Consider the following 27497-nt stretch of genomic DNA (forward strand, 5'->3'; position numbering starts at 1 on the left):
TCAATAAACGAGCATCAATTTAACATTTCTGAATTCTCAGCACTCAAAACCACGATAAGAGTCATAAAAAACAGTAAGAATAAGATTTCCCAATCCTTCAGCATTCTGTTTATCATGTGAATTAAAGTGGAGTGGGTTTTTTAAAGCCTTTTGTTCACGAACTTCCTTCCCTATCTTAGACTTCTCCCTAACGATTGTACACATCCTTTAAGTTTCTCCACTGAATTGTGAACTTCCGAAGGTCAGGGCATTCTGCCTTTAAGTGTTTCAGTCTCTTAACCCCTCCCAGATCCTACCAAATGTTTGATGTGCTTTGAGCGCCCCCACCCCCCTCACACCCAGTGCAGAAAAGGGGCCGTCCAGTCTCGTGCTTAAATCAGTACAGTGTCAGTATCTCTCAGTCATAATTTGTGGATCCTTGATGCAACTGTTTTCCTTTCCTGCTGAGGTTTAAAGGAGGAGGGAAATCTACCGCCAAACTACACACTGGTATAGCCCCGAATAGAAATAAGGCAAAAGCTCGACCGGCCTTTCTTCCTGACCCTTACAAACGAGTATACCCCGGCTTTAGGAAACAAAGGAGTATCTGGGGCTGGATACGACTGGCTTTGGAGATAATTCTTTTCACTACGGGGCCCCAAGAGCGGAAGATAAAGCCAGGCTCCAGGGACCACGCTGCCGGCCTAGGCCTGAGAACCTTCCCTGGGGTGGCTACGCCCGGGCCGTGGGGCACCAGAAGGTCAGCTCCGGTCGCCTCTCGTTGGCAGCCAATTGGGCGGAAGGAGAAGCCAGGCATTGTGACACGCCGAGGGATAGAGACAGGACCCTCGGACCGCGGGCGCAGGGCGGCGCGGCGCCTCATTGGCGCGCACGCGCCTGAGCGCGCGCCCGGAGGGGCGGGCCGGTACTCGGCGCTCGCACGCCCTTGGGCCGTGGCCGGGCGCCGGCTGTCGGTTTTCCTTCCGAAACGCGCAGTCAGTGGAGCTGGTGTATGTGCGGCAATAACATGTCTGCCCCGCTTCCCGCCACCGTGCCCGCCGTCCGGAAAGCCACCGCTGCGGTGAGTGAGGCGGCCAGGGTTCGGAGGGGCCCGCTCGGCCCGCTGCGGACTGCCGCCTCTGGCATGGGGTTGTCGTCGCAGGCCGGTAGGCGACCTGTGTGTGGGGGCCCTCTGCCCTGCCGGGTGTGGAGGGAGTGGGGTGCGGCGGGGATGGTCGGCTCGGCCCGGGCCCGTGTTGCCTAGAGAGAGCGCTGTGCTTGCGGCCGGGGTGGAGGATTCACGTCCCACTCCCCCCCCCCCCCGACAAGCAGCCCCCGAGTCCAGGTCTTCCGCATTGCGGAGCTAGTGCGGCCCGCGGGACCCCCGGACCTCTCCCACCCCCACCCCCACCCCCGGTCCCAGCTTGGAGGCGCTGGCATTAGTGGAGAGGCGCCCTAACACGAGGTGTCTTTATAGCATGTTTCTGTCTCATTTGTGGATGAGAGAATGATTTTCTTACCTTGCACTCTTGTTCTAAATTAAAGAAGTTGGAAGATATAGTGTCTCAAAATCAGAGGTGCTGTTTTTTAAAGAAACTTGTGTATGAGGATCTCAAACTTATTTTTAACCCCCCTACACTCGTTCCTTTTTGCAATGGAAAAATTCTACAGCATTTGTCGAGACTTTCGTGGTTAGATTCGGAAGAGACAAACTCTTTTTCCTAGAATGTGGTTGATCATTTGCACTTAAGAATGTCTAACTGGGACCTCTAGGTGCTAAAACGTCGCATTAATTATCTTAGGAACTCAAGGAGAGAAGTTAAGGATTTTTGTCATTTAAGAGGTCTATAGAGATTAATTAACTTGCTGAGGGCAGTGTTCTGTAATTCTGGAATCCACCTTAACCACAGCTTCAGTGTGTAACAATTGTGTGAGTTTATTTAGGCATTGCTTATTAATTTTTCCTATTCTTTTTTAGGTGATTTTCCTTCATGGATTGGGAGATACAGGGTAGGTACGCTTATTAGTGACAGTAATGAAATGGGGTTACGCAACTCTATACCATGAAAGGTTTATTTAAGAACCCTAGGAATGATTAAAGAATATTGGTAGTCCTACTTATAGTCCAGGAATAAAATACAACCTTTTCATTTTTGAAAACTTCCAGAATTTTTCTCTCATCATCTTAAATTTCTCATTTTTTAACTCACGTTTCTGGAACATATTAAAATTGCAAACTCCTCCTTGAGTTGCTGTGGGTATTAGATGCCAGAGATGGGTGGAATGTTTGTAGAGACAGTGTGCAATTGAGAGCTCTCTATACAGGAGTTAAAATTTCAGGGCAGGTTGAGAAGTAGTTGATTTTGATAGGAAGTAATAGCAATGTGACGTATAAAGCGTTTTGATTGAGTGTTTAGATGTTCCCTTAAAAGAAAAAATCAGTTGAAGTCAGGGGAGGCCACTCAGAGATTTATTTGGAGTCTGATCAAACAAATTTTGTTGTGCTAACTTTAGATATATGATTTATCTTTCCTTTAGGCTTTTTCTCTATCGAGTCATTTTGTTTTTAATTTAAAGCCATGATTATCAGGGGACGCAGCTGGCTCAGTCGCTAGAGCGTGCAGCTCTTGATCTCAGGGTTGTGAGTTCAAGCCCCACATTGGGTATGTAGCAGTAATAAGCAGTGATTATCTATTTGAAACTTGGGCAAAAGTGTTGTTACAAAATTACAGAACTGGAGGAAGACTGCAGATAAATAAATTTTGATAAAGTGGCCAACAAACTATAAAATTTTTACAAGGAGGTGTTGGGCTAGATTGTTAAAAGTGATTCCTAATGTTCTTTAATGTCTACTAAGTAGAAGTAGATGACACATACCTTGTATGGAGTTAGGGAACAGGTTGCAGGACTCTTTCTGGCAAGCAGGTAGTCCTGTGAAAATGACAGACCTATTTTACTGCTTATTTACCTAAAGAGAGGCTTAGAAAGCTCTCTTTTACAACCAAACTATTCTTGATGCTGAGAGTTAGGGAGGAACTTGCTACCCTGTAAGTTTCCGATCAAGGAGATCCAGGCCTGAATAATCAGTCCAAGAGAAGCAAGCTTCAGTGTAGGAAGGTTCTTTGTGGACCCCAATTTAGCCAGATTCCATTGACTGAAATTAAAAGTGAACATGATGAAGGAAATGAACAATGTGAGATTAAAAATACCAAGAGCATCCATAGCATCTTGACTAAGAATTTAAGTTTATATAAAAAATTAAAGGTCTCCAATTCTAAAAATACTTTGTGAGATAGTACTAAAGAATAGCTGATTCGGGGTTCCTGGGTGGCTCAGTTGGTTAAGTGTCTGAATCTTGCTTTCAGCTCAGGTCATGATCTCAGCTGGTGAGATGGAGCCCTGTGTTGGGCTCCACATTGGGCATGGAGTCTGCTTAAGATTCTCTCTCTCCCTCTCCCTCTGCTCCCCACCCGTCTTTCTCTTTATATCTCTCCCCCTCTTTAAAAAAAAAAAAAGGAAAAGAAAAAGAAAAAAAAAGAAAAGAAAAGCTGACTCTAAATTGGTTCCATGAATACATGATGAAATTCAGAACCAATCAATCCAACAAGTGGCAATTTAATGTTTATATTTGTCAGGTTAACTTGGAGGATGATGGGGATTAAGTGATTCAGTTTGTTGCTATTAAAATGGGCAGCTTTCCCCTTTTTTTGGTTAAGGTTCTTTTTTGTAGAGCCAGCCAAGGTGTACTGTCTGGTAATTTAGGTCTCAAGGTCTGTGTCTTTTAGATTCCTCATGAAAAAAGTGGTGGCCAAAAAAGATTGAGAGACCTGTATAATTCTATATTTTGTCAATTCTAATATGTAATTTTCCTAATATTTTTAATGTTTCTGAGATTGGTACTCATTTTACTACATGTATGTTTATTGTGATTTTTTTTTTCCTTAAAAACCTATTTTTTCAGTGGTTCCCCTCATATGATGTCTTAGTGTCTAGGAAATATATGACGTATTCTCCTCTTGAAAAAACTTACAGCATATGCAGTAGGATGTTTAAAGCTCTGAAAAGTTTTGTTGTAAAGCAGCATGACAACCAAAGTGTTCCCAGTAACATGTATAATAAACTATGAAACTAGTATTCAAGTAAATATATTTTAGACTATTCTATGTGGCGTAAGATCACAGTTTTCCTTCTAAAGTAAAACTGGCTTTTTCTATGATTATGAAAATGTTATATCTGTGTTGTAAAAAAATTCAAACTGTAAATATGAGAATGAGAATGAATTGAAATCCTAAAACCCAGAGATACTTGTTTTTTATTGCATTTTTAAAAATGTTTTATTTTGAAATACTTTCAAGTTTATGGAAGAGTTGCAAGAATAGAGATTCCTCAATACCTTTTACCCAGATCCACTAATCTCTTTATTTATTGAATGTGTTGCTATGTTTGCTGAACCCCGTGAGAGTAGGTTGCAGTTACCTTGATTCTTTATTTCCATATTTCAGCATGTATTTCCTAAGAACAAGGGGAGTCTCTTATGTAAGCACAGAACAGTTAACCACATTCAGGAATTTTGGCCTTTATTGATATTATCATCTAATATACTACATATTCAAACTTTGCACATTGTCCCGGTAATGTCCTCTAGTAATCCCTTCTCCTTGCAGTCCATTTCCCAGTCACACGTTGCATTTAGCTGTTATATCTCTTTAGTCTCTTAATCGGGAATAATTCCTCAGCTCTTTGTCTTTCATGACATTGACATTTTGCAGAGATCAGGCTAGTCCCTAAGTTTAGGTTTGTTTGCCATTTCCTCATGATTAGGTTCATTAGATTAGTTTATGCATTTTTGGTACAAATACCATATAGGCGGTATGTCCTGTTCAGTGCATCATGTCAGGAGACAGATGATAGCCTTTGTCCCATTATTGATGCTAACTTGGATCACTTGATTAAGGTGGTAATTTACAGGTTTGGATCACTTGATTAAGGTGGTAATTTACAGGTTTCCCTACTGCAGTTATTCTCCCTTTGTAGTTAAAAGCAAGTTGTAGGGAGATACTTTGAGACTTTGCAGATTGTATGTTAAACTTTCACCCGATATTTTCAGCATCCATTGATGATTCTTGCTTGACTCAATTGTTAATATGATGTGATTTTCTAAGTCTGTCACTCTTTATTAGGTTGCTCCGCCCCATTTAATACAGACTATAGATTTATGTAGTGAATTATATTCCATCATTGTTACTGTGTTTTAAAATTTTTAACTTTAAAAAAAAATTAACTTCAAATTTACATAAGTATTGCAGAAATTGTATTTCGATCTCCTCATACCCTTTCAGATTACCCAGTTGTTAACATGTCTGAAATATTTGGGCGTATCGTAGAAGTATTGCCTCATTACTCCATAAAATTTTAGTGTATTTTGTGGTTGTATCACATTTCCTTGGTTTGACCCAGTTGTGTCCTTTATGGGCCCAGCATCCAATCCAGGATCACACCGTTGCATTTAGTTATCATGTGTCCTTAGTCTCCTTCAGTCTAGAGCAGTCTTTCCTTGTCTTTCATGATCTTGAGACTTTTTGAGAATACATTCCAATTTGTAGATTTTCCCTCAGTTTGGGTTTATGTGATGTATCCTTCTGACTTAAGCCTTTTTGACAGTAATATCACAGAGATACTGCTTTCTTCATCTCAGAGGATTGTTATCAGGTGCATACTATGTTGATTTTTGTTCCTTTACCAGTGATGTTACGTTTTTTTCACCTGGTTAAGATGGTGTTCACCCTGTTTCTCCACAGTAAAATTAATAAGTGTATTTACTTAAAAATATTTTGTGGGGAGATGCTTTGATATTATGAAAATATGTTTTTCACCAAATTTTCACCTATGGATTTAGCGTCTATTAATGATTTTTGTCTGTATCTATTGTGATAGTTCCAGATAATGATCTTTTAGAAAAAATCCTTCATTCTAGATTTACCCATTGGCAGCTCTCCCTTCTTCCTTATTTATTATGTATGCATTCATTTATTCATTTTAAAGTGTCAGGACAGACTCTTGGATTGTGCTTGTACTCTGAGGGTTATAAATTGTTAAATCTGTCATATTTTTGATAGTCACATCATCCTGTGCTTGACTGTCAGAAGCCCCTTCAAGCTGCTCTTACGTCTTTGGGACATGCCCCATCATTCCTTGAGCACTTTCTTGCTTTCTGGTCCAGCAAGATCTTTTCCAGGATCAACTTATATTTTTCCTGCTTCAGTCCTGGGATTCAGCCATTTTTTTTTCAAGAGTCCAGGTTCCTTTTAGTAGAGAATATTTAGGAACCAAGATCTGAGTGCTTTATGTGCTTACTGCTAGAATCATTACTTCTAGATCCTTTCAGTGGACAGAGCTAGGAGTGTAGCTACATAACATACATGTGTAGACACACATCTATATCAATTTTGGTATTTACATATATTAAAATTTGGCAGTGTATACTGATTCCTCCTGTTCCAGCTAGCACCACTGGGTTTGTTCTAGCCTTCCCCTTTCCGTATTTTTAATTCTCTGAGAAACCTGGCTTCTGTTGTGGCAATTCTGGCCAGTAGTCCACTTTGGCATTGCCCTCCACCTCTCTAGGTACCCCAGCCCACAGCTTTGCTTCAAAATGGGAACAACTCCCCCACCCCACCCCCCTCCCAGCTGAATGTGACACCTGTAAGCTCAGTTCCAGTTAAGGGGAGCAGGAAGGAGAAAAGGCCAGATGAAAAGCTTGGCCCTCTTCATGTAAACTTACCCTTCCCTTCATATATTCCAGGAATTACTGATCTGTGTTACCAATCTATGTGAGATTTTTCTAGGTTGTGGAGATTGTAAAGATTAGAAAAGAAAGTTTCAAAAGAAAAAAAAAAGACAAAAATAAGAAAACCCAAAAGTTTCAAAGACAGAAACTGGTTAAGTAGATTAAGCCTTACTGAGAGATCAAATAAGGAGATAATTGAAAATAATATTGAATTGGCAACATGGGTATATTTTATGACCATTCATTTGCAAGTCCTTCTATAATCAAAAACTAAGAGAATCATAGAATGTGATCTGGGGATCATTTAGTTATAAGGACTAGGAAACTGTTCAACTAGTTTAAGCAAAAAGGGGTATTTATGGAAGGATACAAGCATAGCTCTCTTGTATATAAACTCCATGAAGGCAAAGATTTTTTTTTTTAATTTCCTTGATATATAACTCACATGCTATAAAATTCACCTGAGAACACAGGTATTTTCTATTTAACTTAATACTGCATCCCCAGGACTTGGACAGTACTGAGTATGTAGAACAGCTATAACAGGTTATATTTGCAAAGAGCCTCTTTCCAAATAAGGTCACATTCTGAGGTTCCAGGTGGACATGAATTTTGTGGGGACTACCCAGTCAGCTACACCAAAGCTATTCTCTCTGTCTTTTGTGCCCTTGTGGTCTCTCACTTTTGCTTCTTTCTGTATATTTGCACAGTTTTGTCTGCTGACACACTTTCCTTATCACCCAAAAATGGACCACCCCAGCTCTGACTTTATCTGTTCATTAAAGAATCTGACCAGTCTTGGGTGCCTGCGTCGCTCAGTCCGTTAAGCATCTGCCTTCAGCTCAGGTCATGATTTCCAGGGTCCTGGGGTCGAGTCTTCCATCAGGTTCCTTGCTTAGCAGGGAGCCTGCCTCTCCCTCTGCCCCTCCTCCCACTCGTTCTCTCAATCTCTTTCACAAATAAATAAAATCTTAAAAAAAAAAAAAAAGAATCTGACCCATCTTGGGTTATTTTACCAGGTAGCTGGTAATGCTCATTAGGACGGGTAGGGGAGATTCCATTACAGTGCTACTGGAACGTGGATGGTGATGAGTTGTGTTTCTTGTGGAATCTTTTGAGTTTTTAGTTCTACACCATATTACTTTGGAGTAGTGAACATAATGAAAATACTTTAGTTACTTTGTAGTCTTTTCTAAAAGCACAATTGAAAAGTAAAATAGAGTGGATTTGTAGTATTTCTTGGGATATGCCTTGAAATTAACTTTTTGAACCCATAAAACCTTTGTGTGTGTGTGTGTGTTTTGTTTTCTTTTTCTGTTTCTAATAATTAAGTGACATATATTCTCATTGATCTAGGTTTCTGAACGTTAGAGTCCATTTAACTGAAGCTTTGTGTAGACTTCTTAAATCTTGAGGTTTCCACTGACTTTGACAATTATCAAAAGGACAAGTTGGCCATACTTTTGTATAATTCAGTTACAGTCAAAGATTTTTATAATCTGTGGGGATCTTTGAAATCGTCTAGTACAACCAGCACAGATTATGGATGGGAAAACTGAGGACTGAAAGGACATTGATTCTCATACTGTAGCACGTATAAAAGTCACCTGAAAGGCTTGATTGTTGGTCCCCACCACCAGAGTTTCTGATTCAGTGGGTCCGAGATGGGGCCCAGGAATTTGCTTTTCTAAGAAGTTCCTAGATAATACCACTGGTCCGGGGATGACACTTTTAAAACCACTACACTGAACTGTCTGAGGCCATACTTCTAGGTAAAGGCATAGTTGGGACTAGAATTCAAGATTCCTATTCCTTTTTCTCATATAAGAGTTCTTAGTATTTAGGGGCGCCTGGGTAGCGCAGTCGTTAAAGCGTCTGCCTTCGGCTCAGGGCGTGATCCCGGTGTTCTGGGATCGAGCCCCACATCAGGCTCCTCCGCTATGAGCCTGCTTCTTCCTCTCCCACTCCCCCTGCTGTGTTCCCTCTCTCGCTGGCTGTCTCTGTCAAATAAATAAATAAAATCTTTAAAAAAAAAAAAAAAGAGTTCTTAGTATTTCTTGTGTAGAAGAGTAGCTGGCAAACAGTAGGCCACAGTTCAAATCTGGCCTGCCGCTTTTGAAAAACTTACTTAGTTATTGTTATTTATTGATATATAATTCACATCCATAAAAGTCACCCCCTTTTTTTTTTTTGTTAAAGAGTTTATTTATTTATTAGAGAGGCAGTGAGAGGGAACACAAGCAGGGGGAGTGGGAGAGGGAGAAGCAGGCTTCCTGCTGAGCAGGGAGCCTGATGCGGGGCTGGATCCCAGAACGCCGGGATCATGACCTGACCCAAAGGCAGACGCCTAACGACTGAGCCACCCAGGCGCCCCAGAAGTCTCCCTTTTAAAGTATACAATTCCATAGTTTTTAGTATATTTACAAAGTTGTGGAACCATCACTACTATGTTAATTCCAGAATATTTTCAACATCCCGAAAGGAAATGGCATACCCGTTAGCAGATACTCCTCATTCCTTTCACTGGCAACCACTAATCTTTCAGTTTCTGTGGATTTGCCTGTTCTGGATATTTCATATAAATGGAATCAGACGATATATGACCTTTTGTGTCTAAATTCTTTCACAAAGCATGTTTTTCAGGTTCATTCATGTTGTAATGTGTACCAGTACTTTATTCCTTTTATTGCCAAATAATATTCTGTGGAAGAAGGATATCCATGTATTGATCTTATGGGTATACCATGTTTCTTTAATTCATCAGTTGATGAACATTTGAATTGTTTCCACTTTTTGGCTATTAGGAGTAGTGCTACTCTGAACATCAACTTGCAATGATGTTTTGATTTTACATAAACATAGGCTTTCAGTTTGCTTAATAATGGCTGAATCAGTGGTAACTGTTCAACCCTTTGAGGAACTCCCAGACTGTTGTCCCCTGTGGCCTTACCATTTTACATTTCTACCAACAGTGTATGAGGGTTCTGATTTCTCCACATTCTCACCAGTATTTGTTATTATCTTTCTTTTTGATTATAGCCATCCTATTGGGTGTGAGGTGTTAATCTCATTTTGGTTTTTAATTGCATTTCCTAATGACGTTGATCATCTTTTCATGTGCTTATTTGATTTATTTAGAGAAATATCTATTCAATACCTTTGCCCATTTTAATTTTTTTTATTTATTTTTTTAAGATTTTATTTTTTCTTTGAGAGACACAGAGAGAGAGAGAGAGAGAGCGCGCATGAGTGGAGGGGAGAGAAGGAGAAGCAGACTCCTCATTGAGCAGGGAGCCTGACGTGGGCTTGATCCCAAGACCCTGAGATCATGACCTGAGCCAAAGGCAGATACTTAACCATCTGAGCCACCCAGGCGCCCCAAAGCACAACAGTTTTTAATACCGATGAATTCCAGTTTATCTTTTTTTTTCCTTTCGTCGCTTGTGCTTTTGGTGTTATATCTAAGAAGTCATTCCATATCATTGGTACCAATTGTTAATCTTTTACCACATTGTGCATTTGTGCATGCACTCATGCTCTTTTCTCTGTTTCCATATGTGTATGTATATACTCATTATCTAGTGATCAAAGTCTTTTTTTTTAATTCTTTGAGATCAACCTGAAGCATGATCTTCCATCATCTCTAAATACTCCAGTGTTTCCCATGCATGAGGATACTGTACGTTACCAGCATACAACACTCCAAAGTAGGACATCAGCATTGTCCCAACACTATCATCCAGTCCAAAGAATCCATTCAAGTTTTGCTAGCTTTCCCAATTATGTGTTTCCTTCCTGGTCTAAGATCCTTTCCAGTAATTTGCAAAGTTTTCATTATGAAACAGTTTATTAGCCTCTCATATTCTTTATACTTTTAAAATGTGGAGCCTTACCTCCGTACACAACAGCTTGGGTTTAATGTTTCCATGTGACTGGACTAAAGTCATTTATTCCTTTTTAATTCTTTTGGTAATAGTTTGATTGGGATATAATTTGATTACCACACAATTCACCTGTTTGAATTATGCAGTTCAGTCTTTAATATATTCACAAAGCTGTGCAACCATTTTTATCACTCCAAAAGGAAACCCTGTACTCTTTATTACCCCCAAATCTTCCCTTACAACCCTAGGTAACCACTAATCTACTTTCTATCCCTATAGATTCACCTATCCTGGACATTTCATAGAAATAGAATCATATAATACATGGCCTTTTGCAATTGTCTTTCTTTACTTAACATGATGTTTTTAAAGTTCATCCACGTTGTAATATATATTAGTACTTCATTCCTTTTTATTGTTTATCATATTCCTTTGAGTAAAATTGCTGGTAACTCCATGTTACTAGCAGTATATGAAAACTCTGGTTTCTCCCCATCCTCATTAACACTTGTTATTGTCTTTTTGATCATAGCTGTCCTTGTGGTTTTATTTGCATTTACATAATGACTAATAATGTTGAGCATCTTTTCCTGTCCATGTTGGCCATTTGTGTATCTTTGGAGAAATGTCTGTTCAGGTCCTTTATCTATTTATTTTTAGGTTGTCTTTTTGTTTGTGGGTGTTAAGAGTTCTTTATATGTTATGGATATTAGACCCTTATTGAATATGGTTTGCAAATAATTTTCCATTCTGTAGTTTGTCTTTTCACTTTTTTCATAGTGCCCTCTGAAGCATAATTGTTTTTAATTTTGATGATTAAATTTTTTCTTTGTTGTTTGTGCTTTTGAACTGTGGCCAGATGCAACATCACAAGATTTTCATATATTCTAGGAGTTTTATAGTTTTATCTCTTACATTTAAGTCTTTGGTACATTTTGAGTTAATTTTTGTGTATGGTGTGAGGTATGGTGTGAGACGAAGTCCAACTTCACCCTGTTGAATTCCCGCTACTTTTGTTGAAAAGATTATTCCTTCCCCCATTGATTTTTTTGGGGGGCACCCTTTCAGAAATAAATTAACCATAAATGGAGGGTTTATTTCTGTATTTTCAAATCTGTTGATTTGTAGGTCTTTCCTTATTTCAGTACCACTCTGTCTTTATTATCATTGCTTTGTAGTAACTTTTGAAATTAGGAAGTGTGAGTCCTCCAATCTTACTCTTTGTTAAGATTGTTTTGACTTCTGGGTCTCTTACATGTCCAACTGAATTTTAGAATTGGCTTGTCAATTTCTGCAAAGCCAGCTGTGATTCTGATAGACATTGCATTGACTGTGTATACCAGTTTGGGAGTACTGCCACCTTAAGAATATTAAGTCTTGGGCGCCTGGGTGGCTCAGTCGGTTGAGCATCCAACTTTTGATTTCCCCTCAGGTCATGATCTCAGAGTCATGAAATGAACCCCTTGTCAGGCTACATACTCAGCATGGAATCTGCTTGAAGAGTCTCTCCCTCTGCCCCTCCTACCACTTACATAGACTCTTTTTCTCTAAAATAAGTAAATGTTTAAAAAGGAGAATATTAAGTCTTTTGGTCTGTGAACATGGGATGTCCATTTATATAGATCTTTCTTTAATTTCTTAATTTTTGTAGTTTTCATAATCATAATGAAGTCTTATATGTATATCTCATGTATCTGTATACACACATAAGACACACACATGAACTCACATATAAGCACATGTATACATGCAAAGCACATATACAACTCTAGGATAGTGCCTGACTCATAGTTAGTGTTACATAAGTGTTAAAATTACTTCTTTGTTATTAGTTTTCCTGTATGTCTTTAACACTTTGGGGGAAGGTGGGTTAAAATAGAGAGATAGTTAATAGAAAAGCATTTAACATTTGTTTATTTATTTAATTTCTAAAAAAGATTTGTTTATTTTAGAGAGAGAGTGTGTGTGCATGTGTGCGAGTCCAGAAAGGGGCAGAGGGAGAGAATCTTCAAGCAGACTCTCTGCTGAGCACAGAGCCTGTCACAGGGCTTGATATCACAGCCCATGAGAGCATGACCTGAGCCAAAACCAAGAGTCTGATGCTTAACTGACTGAGCCAGCCAGGCACCACATTATTTATTTAATTTTAATTTCTTTTTAAATTTTAAGGTTTTTTAAAGTTTTAATTATTTTTAAAATTTAAGTAGCCTCCATACCCAGCACGGGGCTTGAACTCATGACCGGTAGAGGTCCCATCCTCTATGGACTGAGCCAGCCAGGCACCCTTTAAATTACTTTTACTTTATCCTTTAATAGAAGTAACATGTAGGGGATTCTAGGTGGCTCAGTCAGTCAGCCTACTAGATTTCTGCTCAGCTCATGGTCTCAGGGTCGTGGGATTGAGCTCTTCATTGGCTCTGGGCTGGGAGTGTAGCCTACTTAAGATTCTTTCTTTCCCCCCTTTCCCTCTGCCCCTTCCCCCCAAAATTAAAAAAATAAAAAGAAGCAACATGTAAAAACTATTAGTTATAATGTCAAGTGCAAACAAGCAGGAAACTATGTATGTATAGTATCCTATTTTTGTAAAATCTGTTTCTTAAATGATATACATGAAAAAATTGGAAGGAAATACATCAGAAGATTAACTGCTTATTTCTGGCTTGAAGGATTATGATTTTCAGTTTTTCTAGTATTCCATTTTGAACATGTATATGTACGTAATACACACAAGTAAAGAATGTTAAATAAAGTTATGTTTAGTAGTACAGTAAGCGTGTAGAGTTTGTTTATTTATTTATTAGCATGTAGAGTTCAAGATAACTGATTTACTCCTGAGGTGGTTTTTATTATTATATGATATTTATATTGTTATATTATATAATGTGAATTCTCATATAATAATTATTATACAATATTATATATTTCATATTATATAATAATAATTATATAATGTGAATTATATTATCTGTCTTGTCTACTTTGTTAGTAGGCACAATTGTTGTGAGATTATAAAGAGATAAACATATCTATATTTTGTAAATTGTAAAGCCCTGTGGAAATATGTGAAAGAAAACCCACTGCTCTTCAGAAATCAGGAGATACCATCTTTATTTGTAGGTAAAGCTTGAGAAGTAGCCTTTGAGTTTTTTCTGGGTTGGTAGTGGTGTTTTAATCGCATTGATGGCCCACACTTTTAAGATTTTATAAGGAGTTAACAAGTTTTTTAAAGTTGCTATTCTGTTACTGATTTATTGGGATTTAAAATGGTATCTGATGGCATCGTTCAAATAATTTCTCTACCAGGCATGGATGGGCAGAAGCCTTTGCAGGTATCAGAAGGTCACATATCAAATACATCTGCCCACATGCGTAAGTATTTTAATCTTTACATTTGTGATTCAGAATCTGGAGAGGAATAATTGTGATAGCTTTAGTTTCCTAGAAAAGCATTTGAATATAATTAGTTTTTATTGTTTTAAATATTTAGTTTAAAAATAAAGATTAGTAAGTTTTTCTTTAAAACTAAACTGGTAACTTGGCTATATAGAATTTTTTTTTCTTTTTTGTTGGGAAATTTAATACTTTCTTGGAGGTCATTTGAACTCACAGCTAGAAAAATTCCTTTAGATATACAAACATCTGAGATCTAAGGATATCCATGAGGTATCTCTGAAGGGGATTTATTTACTTGTCAGGTTTGTGAGAGATCTTTATTTACTATGTTGAAAACACTCCTAAGTGTGGAAAGAACACAGATTTTGAAATCTGATTGATTTGGTTTCAAATCCTGAAAGTGTTTGTTGATGTCAGAAACTATAAAGTTCTTTCCTTTTATACCTAGCTGTAATCAGGTTATCCAGCAGATTTTTCATCACAGAACCTGAATTGGGTGTACTGGACACTTAGGCAAAACTTATATTTCCCATATTTATTTAGAGTTCTCTTAAATAATCAGGTACATAGATAAAACTTAGAATGTTAGCAAAAATGTAATCTGACCATATGGGAATTGATGGTACCATATCTGTGCGGTAAATTGCTCGTTTCCTTAAACCCTTAGCCAGAGTCTTATATTTTACACATTTCCAACTGTATTGGTTACTTGTTTTCCTTGTCTGTCTGGTTTGAAAGTATTAAATAAGGGAGTTGAGAGAGGAAAATGTTTTTTATTTGCCAAACTTAGTCCTTTCTAGCTGCTGCTTCATCTTCAGAATACGTTTGCAGGATACGTGATAAAAATGACACAGGTGTGGATGCAGTGACACAGTTCATATGTTAAAATTGTAGCATACAGTTTTGTGTAAGCCTCAAGTAATTATCTATTCTTAATTGATGAAATTTATCGGGTTTTATGCCTTGTTACATTAGTCTTATTTTGCTGTTTTTTTCTTTCCCTTGTAGACCAATTATGCCTGTAACATTAAATATGAACATGGCTATGCCTTCTTGGTAAGTAAGAATTACTCGGTAAGAACTTTTTATTTATACTTTGTGTGTGTGTATGTGTGTGTGTGTGTATGTGTGTGTGTGTTTACTGGAAGTGCTTTTGCATGTAGAGATTTTTAATAAGCTATCTTTAGGTTGCAAAGTTATATAATTAACTTTAAATTTAACCTTAAACCTTTAAGTTTAACCTTAAAGTTTTGTATTTTAGATTCAGGGGTAAACTTCAGGAGCTGCACCAACAGGTGGAGAAACAGGAGAAGATGGGTAGACAGAAATACTGTAGAAAATATCTCTTACTGCTTGATAAACCTTTGCTGGTTTCAGTGACCCAACGTTTGACCCCATGTGGCATACACTCTAATTAAGCAACAGCTTTTCACCCTTCCAATTTCTTGCCTTTCTGGAGAGTTGACAAGTTTTTAAGGAAACCACTTCCTCTTCCACCCTCTCAAGATATTTTCACATTCCCTTGTATTTTTTTTTTTTTTAGTGAATTTATTTTTTTAAGTCTCTCAGGGGTCTTGTTTCAGTTTCTACCATGGAAGCAGGACGATAAGAGCAGCAGATTGGTAAAAGCCACTCTCATCGAAATCTAGTTCAGTGATGCTTAATGTCATTTTAATGATTTTTTAAATTTTTATTTATTTTATTTTTTATTTTTTAAATTAACATATAATGTATTATTTGTTTCAGGGGTACAGGTCTGTGATTCTACAGTCTTACACAACACCCAGCGCTTACCACAACACATACCCTCTCCAGTGTCCATCACCTAGCCATCCCATTTCCCCACCCTCCTCCCCTCCAGCAACCCTCAGTTTGTTTCCTAAGATTAGGAGTCTCTTACAGTTTATCTCCCTCTCTGGTTTCTTCTTGTTTCATTTTTTCCTCTCTTCCCCTATGATACCCTGTCTTGCTTCTTAAATTCTGCATATCAGTGAGATCATATGATAATTGTCTTTCTCTGACTGACTTATTTCGCTTAGCATAATACCCTCTAGTTGCATCCATGTCATTGCAAATGGCAAGATTTCATTTTTTGATGGCTGCATAATATTCCATTGTGTATATATATATATACCACATCTTCTTTATCCATTCATCTGTCGATGGACATCTGGGCTCTTTATGTAGTTTGGCTATTGTGGACATTGCTGCTATAAACATTGGGGTGCAGGTGCCCCTTCAGATCACTACATTTGTATCTTTGGGGTAAATACCCAGTCATGCAATTGCTGGGTCGTAGGGCAGCTCTATTTTCAACTTTTTGAGGAACTTCCATACTGTTCTTCAGAATGGCTGCACCAGCTTCCATTCCCACCCTTGAATATGTTGTAGTCAGGAAGTAGAGTCAGTTCTTTGTTCCTCTAAGCTACTTGCAGTCCATTGTCATCTTGTCCACTCTTCTTGTTCCCACCCATTTCTTACCCACCCCATCACTTCCTTTTTATCTCTTCTGAATTCCTTGGCAGCTTTCACAAGTTCCTGCCTACTTTGCCTGTTGGTTCTTTCATCCCTCTGTGGCAAAATTCCCATCCAGAACCAAAATTTCTAGCTAATGTGGCTAGAGACCATAATGAGAGGATGTAACTTGATAGAGAAATGGAAAGGGCCAGAGGAAAGCTTCCCTTGGGTCTCTAGTTGGAGGTATCTACCATGTGTGTGGAAGAGTTTTGCAGAATGTGGATAGAGACTCAGTATAATTCCTCTGCTGACGATGTATGAGGGTATTGCATGTGAGAGTGACGTGGTAAAGTAGTTCTGTTCCATTGGATTGACTTATGATGCAGTGGAAGGGGAAAGGAATGGCTGGAATTTATTGTAAACTTTTTAGGGGAGTGTGCATTGAGATTCCTGCTTGGCTGTAAGATTGGACTAGGTATTTTCTTAGATGTTCTTACCCTAAAATTAGGTGGCATTGTGATTTTTTTAACATTAGAATCTGTATCTAGTGGGTGAAAGGAACATGTAGAATGTCAGAACCACACATTTAGGTTAATTTTTTGCCCTCTGTAGACATTTTGATTTTCATTTTCGTGGTTATCCCTTTTTATCCTGAGTTTAGTGAGACATACCATGAGTACCGATTTTTAGAATCAAATGGCTCTTTTAAGATTTTGCCTTATTTTCCAGGTTTGATATTATTGGGCTTTCACCAGATTCACAGGAGGATGAACCTGGAATTAAACAGGCAGCAGAAAATGGTAAGTACAGAAATATTTTATAAAGACAAAAGCATTCCTGTTTTAGTAGGTTCAATAGTTCTGTTGATGTTGATAAAATAATATACAATTATCTGAACTTAGGAGGTGATGCTATTTCCTTCCTTTCTGATCACTCTGTAACGTGTTTGCCATTATGGCCACATGGATTGTTCTAACTATAAATGAAAATGAGGTGAGTGGGGAAGAATGGCCTTTATCAAACTTCATCTCTGTTGGGTATATAATTTTGCTTTGATTTACATAGACTAATGAAGAAAATAGCAATTTAATAGTTTTGGCCAGTTATCTTCATTAAGGAGACTTGAAATAAGGATGGTGTAGTGATGTGCAATTTATATTGGTTAATTTTAGTGTGGTAATAATAGATGCCACTGATTGAACACTTAGCTATTAAACAAGCTAGGTAATTCTTGTAAATCATCTCATTTAACACTTCTATGACATAAGTCTTAGCTCTACTTTACAGAATCTCCAAAGTGTGTTCTCTGGTTGGTATTCCATGTTCCTTATGGACATGATAATTCCATTTATTTTTAGGGTGAAAGCATATAAAGAAGCTTATTGGGAGAAATCTGGTTTTAGAAAATCTATAGAGGCATCCTTTTATGTATGTACTGAAGTATTTAAAAATAGATGGGATCACTGGGATTGACTTGAGAATAATTGGGTAGTGGTGCAGCAGGTATTGATGAAACAAGCCTGGTTGTGAATTGACAGTTGCAGAAGTGAGGTGATGTGTACCTGGGAGTTACTGCACACTCTTTCAATTTTTAGATTTGTTTAAAAATTTCCAAAATAGCTTAAAAACCGGTAGGATCCTTTTTAAAAATGCTTTTGAAGAAGAACTCTTAAAAACTTTAAAACAGGGAAGATACACTCAAATTGCATTAGAGATTTGGGACCGTAGATAGACTCAAATTGCATTAGAGATTTGGGACCGTCAAACTAAGAACACTGGCTTTTAGGATCATCAAAAAGTAGGTCAAAATCCAGAATCCTAGAGCTAGGATTTTTTTTTCAAACAATAATAGATGACAAAAATAGGTATTGGGTTTGAGATTGAGTTGTTAGATCTTGTGGAAGATGGGAAGGGGCAGGGCCTTGTGGAGAAGACTTGTAGGCCTGGTGAGTTCCAGAGTGAAAAGTTCCATCCTAGTGATAGAGTTAGCCTGTGACATACTTACCATTTCTTTCCTTTCCAAGGTGATGTATATTGGAGAAAATGAGGCTCAGACTCAGAGCTAGGAAAGAATGGAGCCTCTGAGGCCTACAAGAGTAAGCTCCTAAACAAAGAAGAGAGTGCTCAGGTTAGGTCCAGGGAGCACAGTGGTGCCCTCTCCCTATGCAAAAGGTGATTGAAATTGGAACACACAGCTCCACTGCTGACTGCGGTCTTTGTAATTTGTCAATGTTATCTCAGCGCTTGGTGTAACCTTGAGGGATAAAGCTTTGTGAACTCGGGTGAAGTAGTTCTAACAGCTCACCAAGTGGCAAGCAACTAACATTCCCCCGGCCCTTGCCTGAGCCTTCCCTCCTCACATCTGGGCCATTACTGCCAATTTCTTTTTTTTAAGATTTTATTTGTTTATCTATCTATCTATCTATTTTAGAGAGAGAAAGCGCCTGTGCGTGCAAGCAATGGGGAGGAGCAGAGGGAGAGGGACAAGCAGACTCTGTGCTAAGTGCGGAGCTTGACACAGGGCTTGATCTCACCACCCTGAGACGATGACCTGAGCCGAAATCAAGAGTTGCCGCCTAATTGACTGAGCCACCCAGGCGCCCCCCATTTCTGCCACTTCTGCAATCTCCATCTGACTGAGGCTGTGCGGTCTCCCCTAAATAAATCCCTCACATTTCTCAGCACTTCTTTTATTTCTTAAGCCCCCTTTACTGTTCTCTAGCCCATTCTTCCATGCCATAGTCAGGGCATTACTTTTCATACTCATTCTAACTCAGTACTAAACTTTATATAAAAAGAAAATGATTTTTCATTGGGGCATTTATTTTTTGCAATGTTTTAGAAAGAGCAGATTTTTATTTTTTGATAAAAAGGAAGAAATATAAAGTTGGAAATTTTAATCTTAAAAAATGAAACTCTTGGGGCATCTAGGTGTGGCTCAGTTGGTTAAGCATCTGGCTTTGGCTCAGGTCATGACACCGGCGTCCTGGGATGGAGCCATGGGTTGGGCTCCCTGCTCAGCAGGGAGTCTGCTTCTCTGTCTCCCTCTGACTGTGACCCTTGCTCATGCTCTTGCTTGTGTTCTCTCTCTCCATAAATAAAAAATCTTCAAAAAAAAAATTAAACTCTTGCACATATGCAAAAACAGAAGGACATAATTTGTAAAAGGTGTAGTGACTAAAAAAACACAGGACAGATTATAAAGAAAAAGGAAATTCTAGGAGTCATCACGTTTTATAGTTAATGATTTGTGTCAAAGTATTTTGCAGAAACAAAACAACTCATTTGATTTTTTTTTCCCTGCATCATTTACTGGCTATAGGAAAAATTAGTACTATAGTTTTTAAAATAATAGAATGAACTTTTTAAACATTATAAATCACAAACTATGTAATTACATTATATTTTAAAATGGTAACTTTTAGGTACAAATTCCTATGATTCATTGAAGAGAGAGAAATATAAATGTATATGAGCAGAATTGACCATAGATTAAGGAATATCCATTGATTGATAAGAGAAAGAACTGTTGTTTTTAAATTACATAAGAAATAATTGAACAGTTTAAGCAATGCCTGCACAACGAGTTTTGTAATGAAAATACATTCTAATTTTGTATTTTAGTAGAGTGCTTCAAGTTTTTCTCTTGCTTCTACCTTTAATATACTTTGTGCTTTTCTGTGATTAATTTTATCCTATTTAAAATGGTATCTTTAGGCTTAACTTTGAAAGTATTAGTGATTTAATTTTATGTTGTTTTTAGTGAAAGCTTTGATAGAGCAAGAGGTGAAGAATGGCATTCCTTCTAACAGAATTGTTTTGGGAGGATTTTCTCAGGTAAGGTAAAGTTTGGGTGATATGTCATTGGTATATTTATCTCGGAGTCTGGATTCTGTCCTTTTCTATGGAGGAGTCTTTTTTTTTTTTAGTACATGTTATAGAATCTAATATACTATTATCTCTTTTTTTTATATCCTGTTATCTTTAATGCTGAATTAAGTTTGGACTAGACAGAGTTAATTATGAGAATGTACTCTTTTGCTTTTCTAGTTTTCTCTCTTCGGCAATTGCCTTCAACTTCTAGATTATGTCTTGAAAATCAATTTATTAACAAGTAAATTGATTAGAACTTGAAATTTATTTTCTTAAAGTATTAGCACACATGTAATTAGGTATCTTAAGTTGATGCTGTGTACCCCTTTAAACAAAACTCTAATTTAATAAACACAGGTGTAATTCCCTTGTCCTAGGAGGAGACCACTGTTAGGAACAGTAAGGTAGAAAACAAGAGAATTTCTTCCCTCTTTTTGTCATAGATTCCCAGTGGTTAAGCCCCACAGACTCCTCTGTAATCCCCTTGGGGCAAAACCCACAAAGTGACCCATAATTTTGGGGGTTGCTGGTTGTTCTCCCTGGGTTCTCATCTCCCACTGCAGGAATCAGAGGCTTCTGGGGAGACTCTGAGTGGTGCTGCACTGGCTTGAGGGAGGCGCAATGCAGTCAGTGTATAGTTACTTCTCTTACCTTTCAGTGTGATCTGTTTTGGTCTCTGTGGTGCAGGGGGTACCTCAGCCTCACCCTTTCCCCCCATGTGCTAAGATTCTTTCAGTGGTGTCCTGTCCATGATTAGATGTTAGTTCTTGTAAGAGGGAGCAAAGTTAGGAATGACCTGAGGCTAGTAAGATGGCAGAGGAGTAGGAGACCTAAATTTCGTCTGGTCCCAGGAATTCAGCTGGATAGTTATCACACTATTCTGAACACCTACAAACTCAACTCGAGAACGAAGAAAAGAATAGCAGCAACTCTAGAAACAGAAAAGCGACCACTTTCTGGAAGGTAGGACGTGTGGAGAAGTAAATCTGAGGCAATATACGGGAAGATAGACCTTGGGGGGAGGGAGCCTCCCGTCAGCTGGCTACCAGCAAGTGATAGAGCAGAGGAGCACAAAATCGGAACTTTTAGAGGTCTGCTCCGGTGAGGGACTTCGCTCTAGTAGCTAAACGGGGGGTGGGACCCTCGCTGGGACAGTGTGGTCTCAGGACTCGCAGGGTCACAAAAAGACTGAGGGTGCCTGAGTGCGGCAGAGCCCCCAGGTATCAGAGCAGGGAAGCCGGCCTCGAAGTGTGAGCGGAGGAGTGGGCTCTCAGCCTGGGGTTGCCGTAAGCTGTGATCCCCAGCACAGTTGGGCTGCTGCTCTTCAAACAGGAGCCCAACAAAAGACAGACAGATCTAGGGAGACTCCCCTACCTTCCCTGGGAGGAGTGGCACGGGAGTGCATCGCAGGAACCTACTGGGTTTGGAGACTCCAGACAGGTCGAGTTGTGTGCCAGAGATAGAAACGCTCAGTCACAGGCCAGGTGATCATGGAGAGCAGCCGGAGACCAGGGAGACAGGAGTGATTGCTTTTCTCTGAGGGCGCACTGAGGGGTGGGGCCCCAAGCTCTTGGTTCCTCCAGGGCCAGAGATTGGGAGGCCTCCATTTTCATTCTCCTCTTCTAAAGCTACACGGAAAGCCTTCAGGGAACAAAAGCTACAGAGAGTAAACCCGAGAGGATTACTTAGCCTAGCCCCTGTCAGGGACGGTGCAATTCCGCCTGGGGCAAAGACATTTGAGAATCCTTACAACAGATCCCTCCCCCAGAAGATCAGCAAGAACACCCAGCCAAGACCAAGTTTACCGATCAATGAGAACTGCAAAACTCCAGTGCTTGGGGAATATAGCACGTAAAATTAATGGCTTTTTTCCCATGATTCTTTAGTCTTTCAAAGTTAATTTTTAAAATTTTCTTTATTTTATTCTTTTTTTAAAATCTTTCTACTTTTTCAACCAACTTCTTATCAGTTCCTTTTTTAAAATCTTTTTTAATTTTCATTTTTCTATATATGTAAGTTTTTCTTTCGCTACAATTTTGGGAGGCAGTTTCTTCTAACAGACAAAATACACCCAAAATCTAGTGTGTGCCTTTGTTATGTTCACCAGCCTGATCATATTCCTTTTTTTTTTTTTTTCCCTTTTCTTCCCTGGTTTTGGGTCTCTTCTGGTTTGTTTAGTGTATATTTTTCTGGGGTCGTTGTTACCCTTTTAGCATTTTGTTCTCTCATTCATCTGTTCTTCTCGGGACAAAATGACAAAACGGAAAAACTCACCTCAAAAAAAGAAAAGAACAAGAGGCAGTACGGACTGCCAGGGACCTAATCAACATGGACATTAGTAAGATGTCAGCACTAGAGTTCAGAATGACGATTATAAATATACTAGCTGGGCTCGAAAAAAGCATAGATTCTCTAGTATCTTCTGGAGAAATAAAATCTAACCAAATGGAGATCAGAAAGGCTGTTAATGAGGTGCAATAAAAAATGGAGGCTCTAACTGCTAGAATAATTGAGGCAGAAGAGAGAAATAGTGATATAGAAGACCAATGATGGAGAATAAAGAAGCTGAGAAAAAGATAAACAACTAGTGGATCACGAGGGGAGAATTTGAGAGATAAGTGATACCATTAAGCAAAACAACAGTAGAATAATTGGGATCCCAGAAGAAGAAGAAAGAGAGAAGGGGCAGAAGGTATATTGGAGCAAATTGTAGCAGAGAACTTCCCTAATTTGGGGAAGGAAACAGGCATCAAAATCCAGGAGGCACAGAGAACCCCCCCCTCAAAGTCAATAAAAATAGGTCAACACCCCAACATCTAATAGTAAAACTTACAGATCTCAGAGACAAAGAGGAAATCCTGAAAGCAGCTCGGGACAAGAGTTCTGTAACTTACAAGGGTAGAAACATTAGATTGGCAGCAGACCCATCCATGGAGACCTGGCAGGCCAGAAAGGACTGGCATGATATATTCAGGGCACTAAATGAGAAGAATATGCAGCCAACAATACTATATCCAGCTAGGCTGTCATTGAAAATAGAAGGGGAGCTAAAAAGCTTCCAGGACAAACAGAAACTAAAAGAATTTGTGATCACCAAACCATCCCTACCAGAAATATTGAAAGGGGTCCTCTAAGCAAAGAGAGAGCCTAAAAGAAACATAGACCAGAAAGGAACAGACAATATACAGTAACAGTCACCTTACAGGCAATACAGTGGCACTGAATTCATATCTTTCAGTAGTTACCCTGAATGTAAATGGGCTAAATGCCCCCAAGAAAGACACAAGGTATGAAATTGGATAAAAAAACAAGACCCATTGATAATGCTGTCTGCAGGAGACTCATTTTAGACCGAAAGACAACTCCAGATTTAAAGTGAGGGAGTGGAAAACCATTTACCATGCTAATGGACATCAAAAGAAAGCTGGGGTGGCAATCCTTATATCAGACAAATTAGATTTTAAACCAAAGACTATAATAAGAGATGAGGAAGGACACTATATCATCCTTAAAGGGTCTATCCAACAAGAAGATCTAACAATTTCAAATATTTATGCCCCTGACATGGGAGCTGCCAATTAATAACAAAATCAAAGAAACACATCGGCAATAATACAGTAATAGTAGGGGACTTTAACACCCCCCTCACTGAAGTGGACAGATCATCTAAGAAAAATATCAACAAGGAAATAAGGGCTTTAAATGACACACAGGACCAGATGGACTTCACAGATATATTCAGAACATTCCATCCCAAGGCAACAGAATAAATATTCTTCTCAAGCACCTGAACATTCTCCAGAACAGATCACATCCTAGGTCACAAATCAGGTCTCAACTGATACCAAAATATTGGAATTATTCCCTGCATATTTTCAGACCACAATGCCTTGAAACTCACACTCAATCCCAAGAGGAAAGTTGGAAAGAACTCAAATACGTGGAGGCTAAAGAGCATCCTACTAAAAAATGAATGGGTCAACCAGGAAATTAAAGAAGAATTTAAAAAATTAATGGAAACAAATGAAAATGAAACCACAGCTGTTCAAACGTCTTTGGGATGCAGCAAAGGCAGTCCAAAGAGAATAAATAGTATATAGCAATACAGGCCTTTCTCAGAAAAAAGAAAAGTCTCAAATACACAACCTAACCTTACATTTAAAGGAACTGGAGAAAGAACAGCAAATAAAGCCTAAACACAGCAGGAGAAGAGAAATAATAAAGATCAGAGTAGAAATCAGTGAAATAGAAACCGAGAGAACAGTAGAACAGATCAACGAAACTAGGAGCTGGTTCTTTGAAAGAATTAATAAGATTGATAAGCCTCTGGTCAGACTTATCAAAAAGAAGAGAAAGGACCTAGGTAAATAAAATTATGAATGAAAGAGGCGAGATCACAACCAACACCAAAGAAATACAAACAATTATAAGAACATATTATGAGCAACTATATGCCAACAAATTAGATAATCTGGAAGAAATGGATGCATTCCTAGAGAGTATAAACTATGAAAACTGAACCAGGAAGAAATAGAAACCTGAACAGACCCATAACCAGCAAGGAAATTGAAGCTGTAATCAAAAATCTCCCAACAAACAAGAGCCCAGGGCCATATGGTTTCCCAGGGGAATTCTACCAAACATTTAAAGAAGAATTAATACCTATTCTTCTGAAACTGTTTCAGAAAATAGAAATGGAAGGAAAACTTCCAAACTAATTTTATGAGGCCAGCATTACCTTGATCCCAAAACCAGACAAAGAACCCATCAAAAAGGAGACTTACAGACCAATATCCCTGATGAACATGGATGTAAAAATTCTCACCAAAATACTAGCCGATAGGATCCAACAGTACATTAAAAGGATTATTCACTACAACCAAGTGGAATTTATTCCTGGGCTGCAAGGTTGGTTCAACATCCGCAAATAAATCAATGTGATACACTACATTAATAAAAGAAAGAACAAGAACCATATGATACTCTCAATAGATGCAAAAAAAAGCATTTGACAAAGTACAGCATGCTTTCTTGATTAAAACTCTTCACAGTGTAGGGATACAGGGTACATACCTCAATATCATAAAAGCCTTCTATGAAAAACCCACAGTGAATCTCATTCTCAATGGGGAAAAACTAAGAGCTTTTCCCCTAAGGTCAGGAATATGACAGGGATGCCCAATATCACCACTGCTAGTACTAGAAGTCCTACCCTTGGCAATCAGACAACAAAAAGAAATAAAAGGCATCCGAATCGTCAGATAAGTCAAACTCTCACTCTTTGCAGATGATATGATACTTCATGTGGAAAACCCAAAAGACCCCACCCCAAAACTGCGAGAACTCATACAGGAATTCAGTAAAGTGGCAAGATATAAAATCAATGCACAGAAATCAGTTGCATTTCTATACACCAACAGCAAGACAGAAGAAAGAGAAATTAAAGAGTCGATCCCATTTACAGTTGTACCCAAAACCATAAGATACCTGGGAATAAATCTAACCAAAAAAATCAAAAGAATCTGTATTCAGAAAACTACAGAGTACTTGTGAAAGAAATTGAGGAAGACACAAAGAAATGGAAAAATGTTCCATGTTCGTGGATTGGAAGAACAAACATTGTTAAAATGTCTATTCTACCTAAGTAGTCTACGCATTTAATGCAATCCCTATCAAAATACCATCAACTTTTTTTCACAGAAATAGAACAAATAATCCTAAAATTTGTATGGAACCAGAAAAGACCCCGAGTAGCCAGAGGAATGTTGAAAAAGAAAAGCAAAGCTGGTGGCATCACAATTCTGGACTTTAAGCTCTATTACAAAGCTGTAATCATCCAGACAGTATGGTACAGGCACTAAAGAAGACACAAAGATCGATGGAACAGAATAGAGAACCCGGAAATGGACCCTCAACTCTGTGATCAGCTAATCTTCGACAAAGCAGGAAAGAATGTCCAGTGGAAAAAAGACAGTCTTTTCAACAAATGGTGTTGGGAAAATTGGACAGCCACATGCATAAGAATGAAACCGGACCATTTCCATACACTACACACAAAAATAGACTCAAAATGGATGAAAGACCTAAATGTGAGGAGTCCATCAAAATCCTGAGGCAGGTCCTTCGACCTCAGTCGCAGCAACTTCTTCCTAGACACATCAAAGTCAAGGGAAGTAAGGGCAAAAATGAACTATTGGGACTTCATCAAGATAAAAAGCTTTTGCACAGCAAAGGAAACAGTCAACAAAACCAAAAGACAACCAACAGAATGGGAGAAGATATTTGCGAATGACCTATCAGATAAGGGGCTAGTATCCAAAATCTATAAAGAACTTATCAAACTCAACACCCAAAGAACAAATAATCCAATCAGGAAATGGGCAGCAGACATGAACAGACATTTCTGCAAAGACATCCAGATGGCCGACAGATGAAAAAGTGCTCAACATCACTGGGCATCAGGGAAATACATATCAAAACCACAATGAGATACCACCTCACACCAGTCTGAATGGCTAAAATTAACAAGTCAGGAAACGACAGTTGTTGGTGAGGATGCAGAGAAAGGGGAACCCTCCTACACTGTTGGTGGGAATCAAACGCGTGCAGCCACTCTGGAAAACAGTATGGAGTTTCCTCAAAAAGTTGAAAATAGAGCTGCCCTATGACCCAGCTTACTGGGTATTTACCCCAAAGATACAGATGTAATTTTCCGAAGGGGCACCTGCACCCCAGTGTTTATAGCAGCAATGTCCACAATAGCCAAACTATGAAAAGAGCCCAGATGTCCATTGACAGATGAATGGATAAAGAAGATGTGGGGTATATACACAATGGAATATTATGCATCCATCAAAAATGAAATCTTGCCATTTGCAATGATGTGGATGGAACTAGAGGGTATTATGCTAAAGCGAAATAAGTAGAGAAAGACAGTTATATGATCTCACTGATACGTGGAATTTGAGAAACAAGGCAGAGGATCATAGGGGAAGAGAGGAAAAAATGAAAGAAGAAGCAACCAGAGAGGGGGATAAACCATAAGAGACTCTTAATCTCAGGAAACAAATTGAGGGTTGTTGGAGTGGAGGGGACTGGGAGGGATGGGGTGGCTGGGTGATAGT

The 27497-nt window shown here is 38.7% G+C and overlaps 1 protein-coding gene across 1 annotated transcript in view; it reads left to right on the top strand.

Moving 5' to 3' along the window:
• Window positions 1-813: 813 nt before the first annotated feature.
• Window positions 814-27497, top strand: part of LYPLA1 (lysophospholipase 1) — a 35030-nt gene continuing 8346 nt past the window's right edge. Inside the window, exons 1-6 of the mRNA XM_045789087.2 lie at window positions 814-1060; window positions 1958-1989; window positions 13954-14019; window positions 15052-15099; window positions 17230-17300; window positions 20264-20337. Coding sequence (XP_045645043.1) covers window positions 992-1060; window positions 1958-1989; window positions 13954-14019; window positions 15052-15099; window positions 17230-17300; window positions 20264-20337 — 360 coding nt within the window. The 5' untranslated portion in view covers window positions 814-991. The remainder of the gene's footprint in view (window positions 1061-1957; window positions 1990-13953; window positions 14020-15051; window positions 15100-17229; window positions 17301-20263; window positions 20338-27497) is intronic.

Source organism: Ursus americanus, chromosome 9, assembly GCF_024610735.1.
Source record: "Ursus americanus isolate L20-20 chromosome 9, mUrsAme1.1.p, whole genome shotgun sequence".
NCBI lineage: Eukaryota > Metazoa > Chordata > Mammalia > Carnivora > Ursidae > Ursus > Ursus americanus.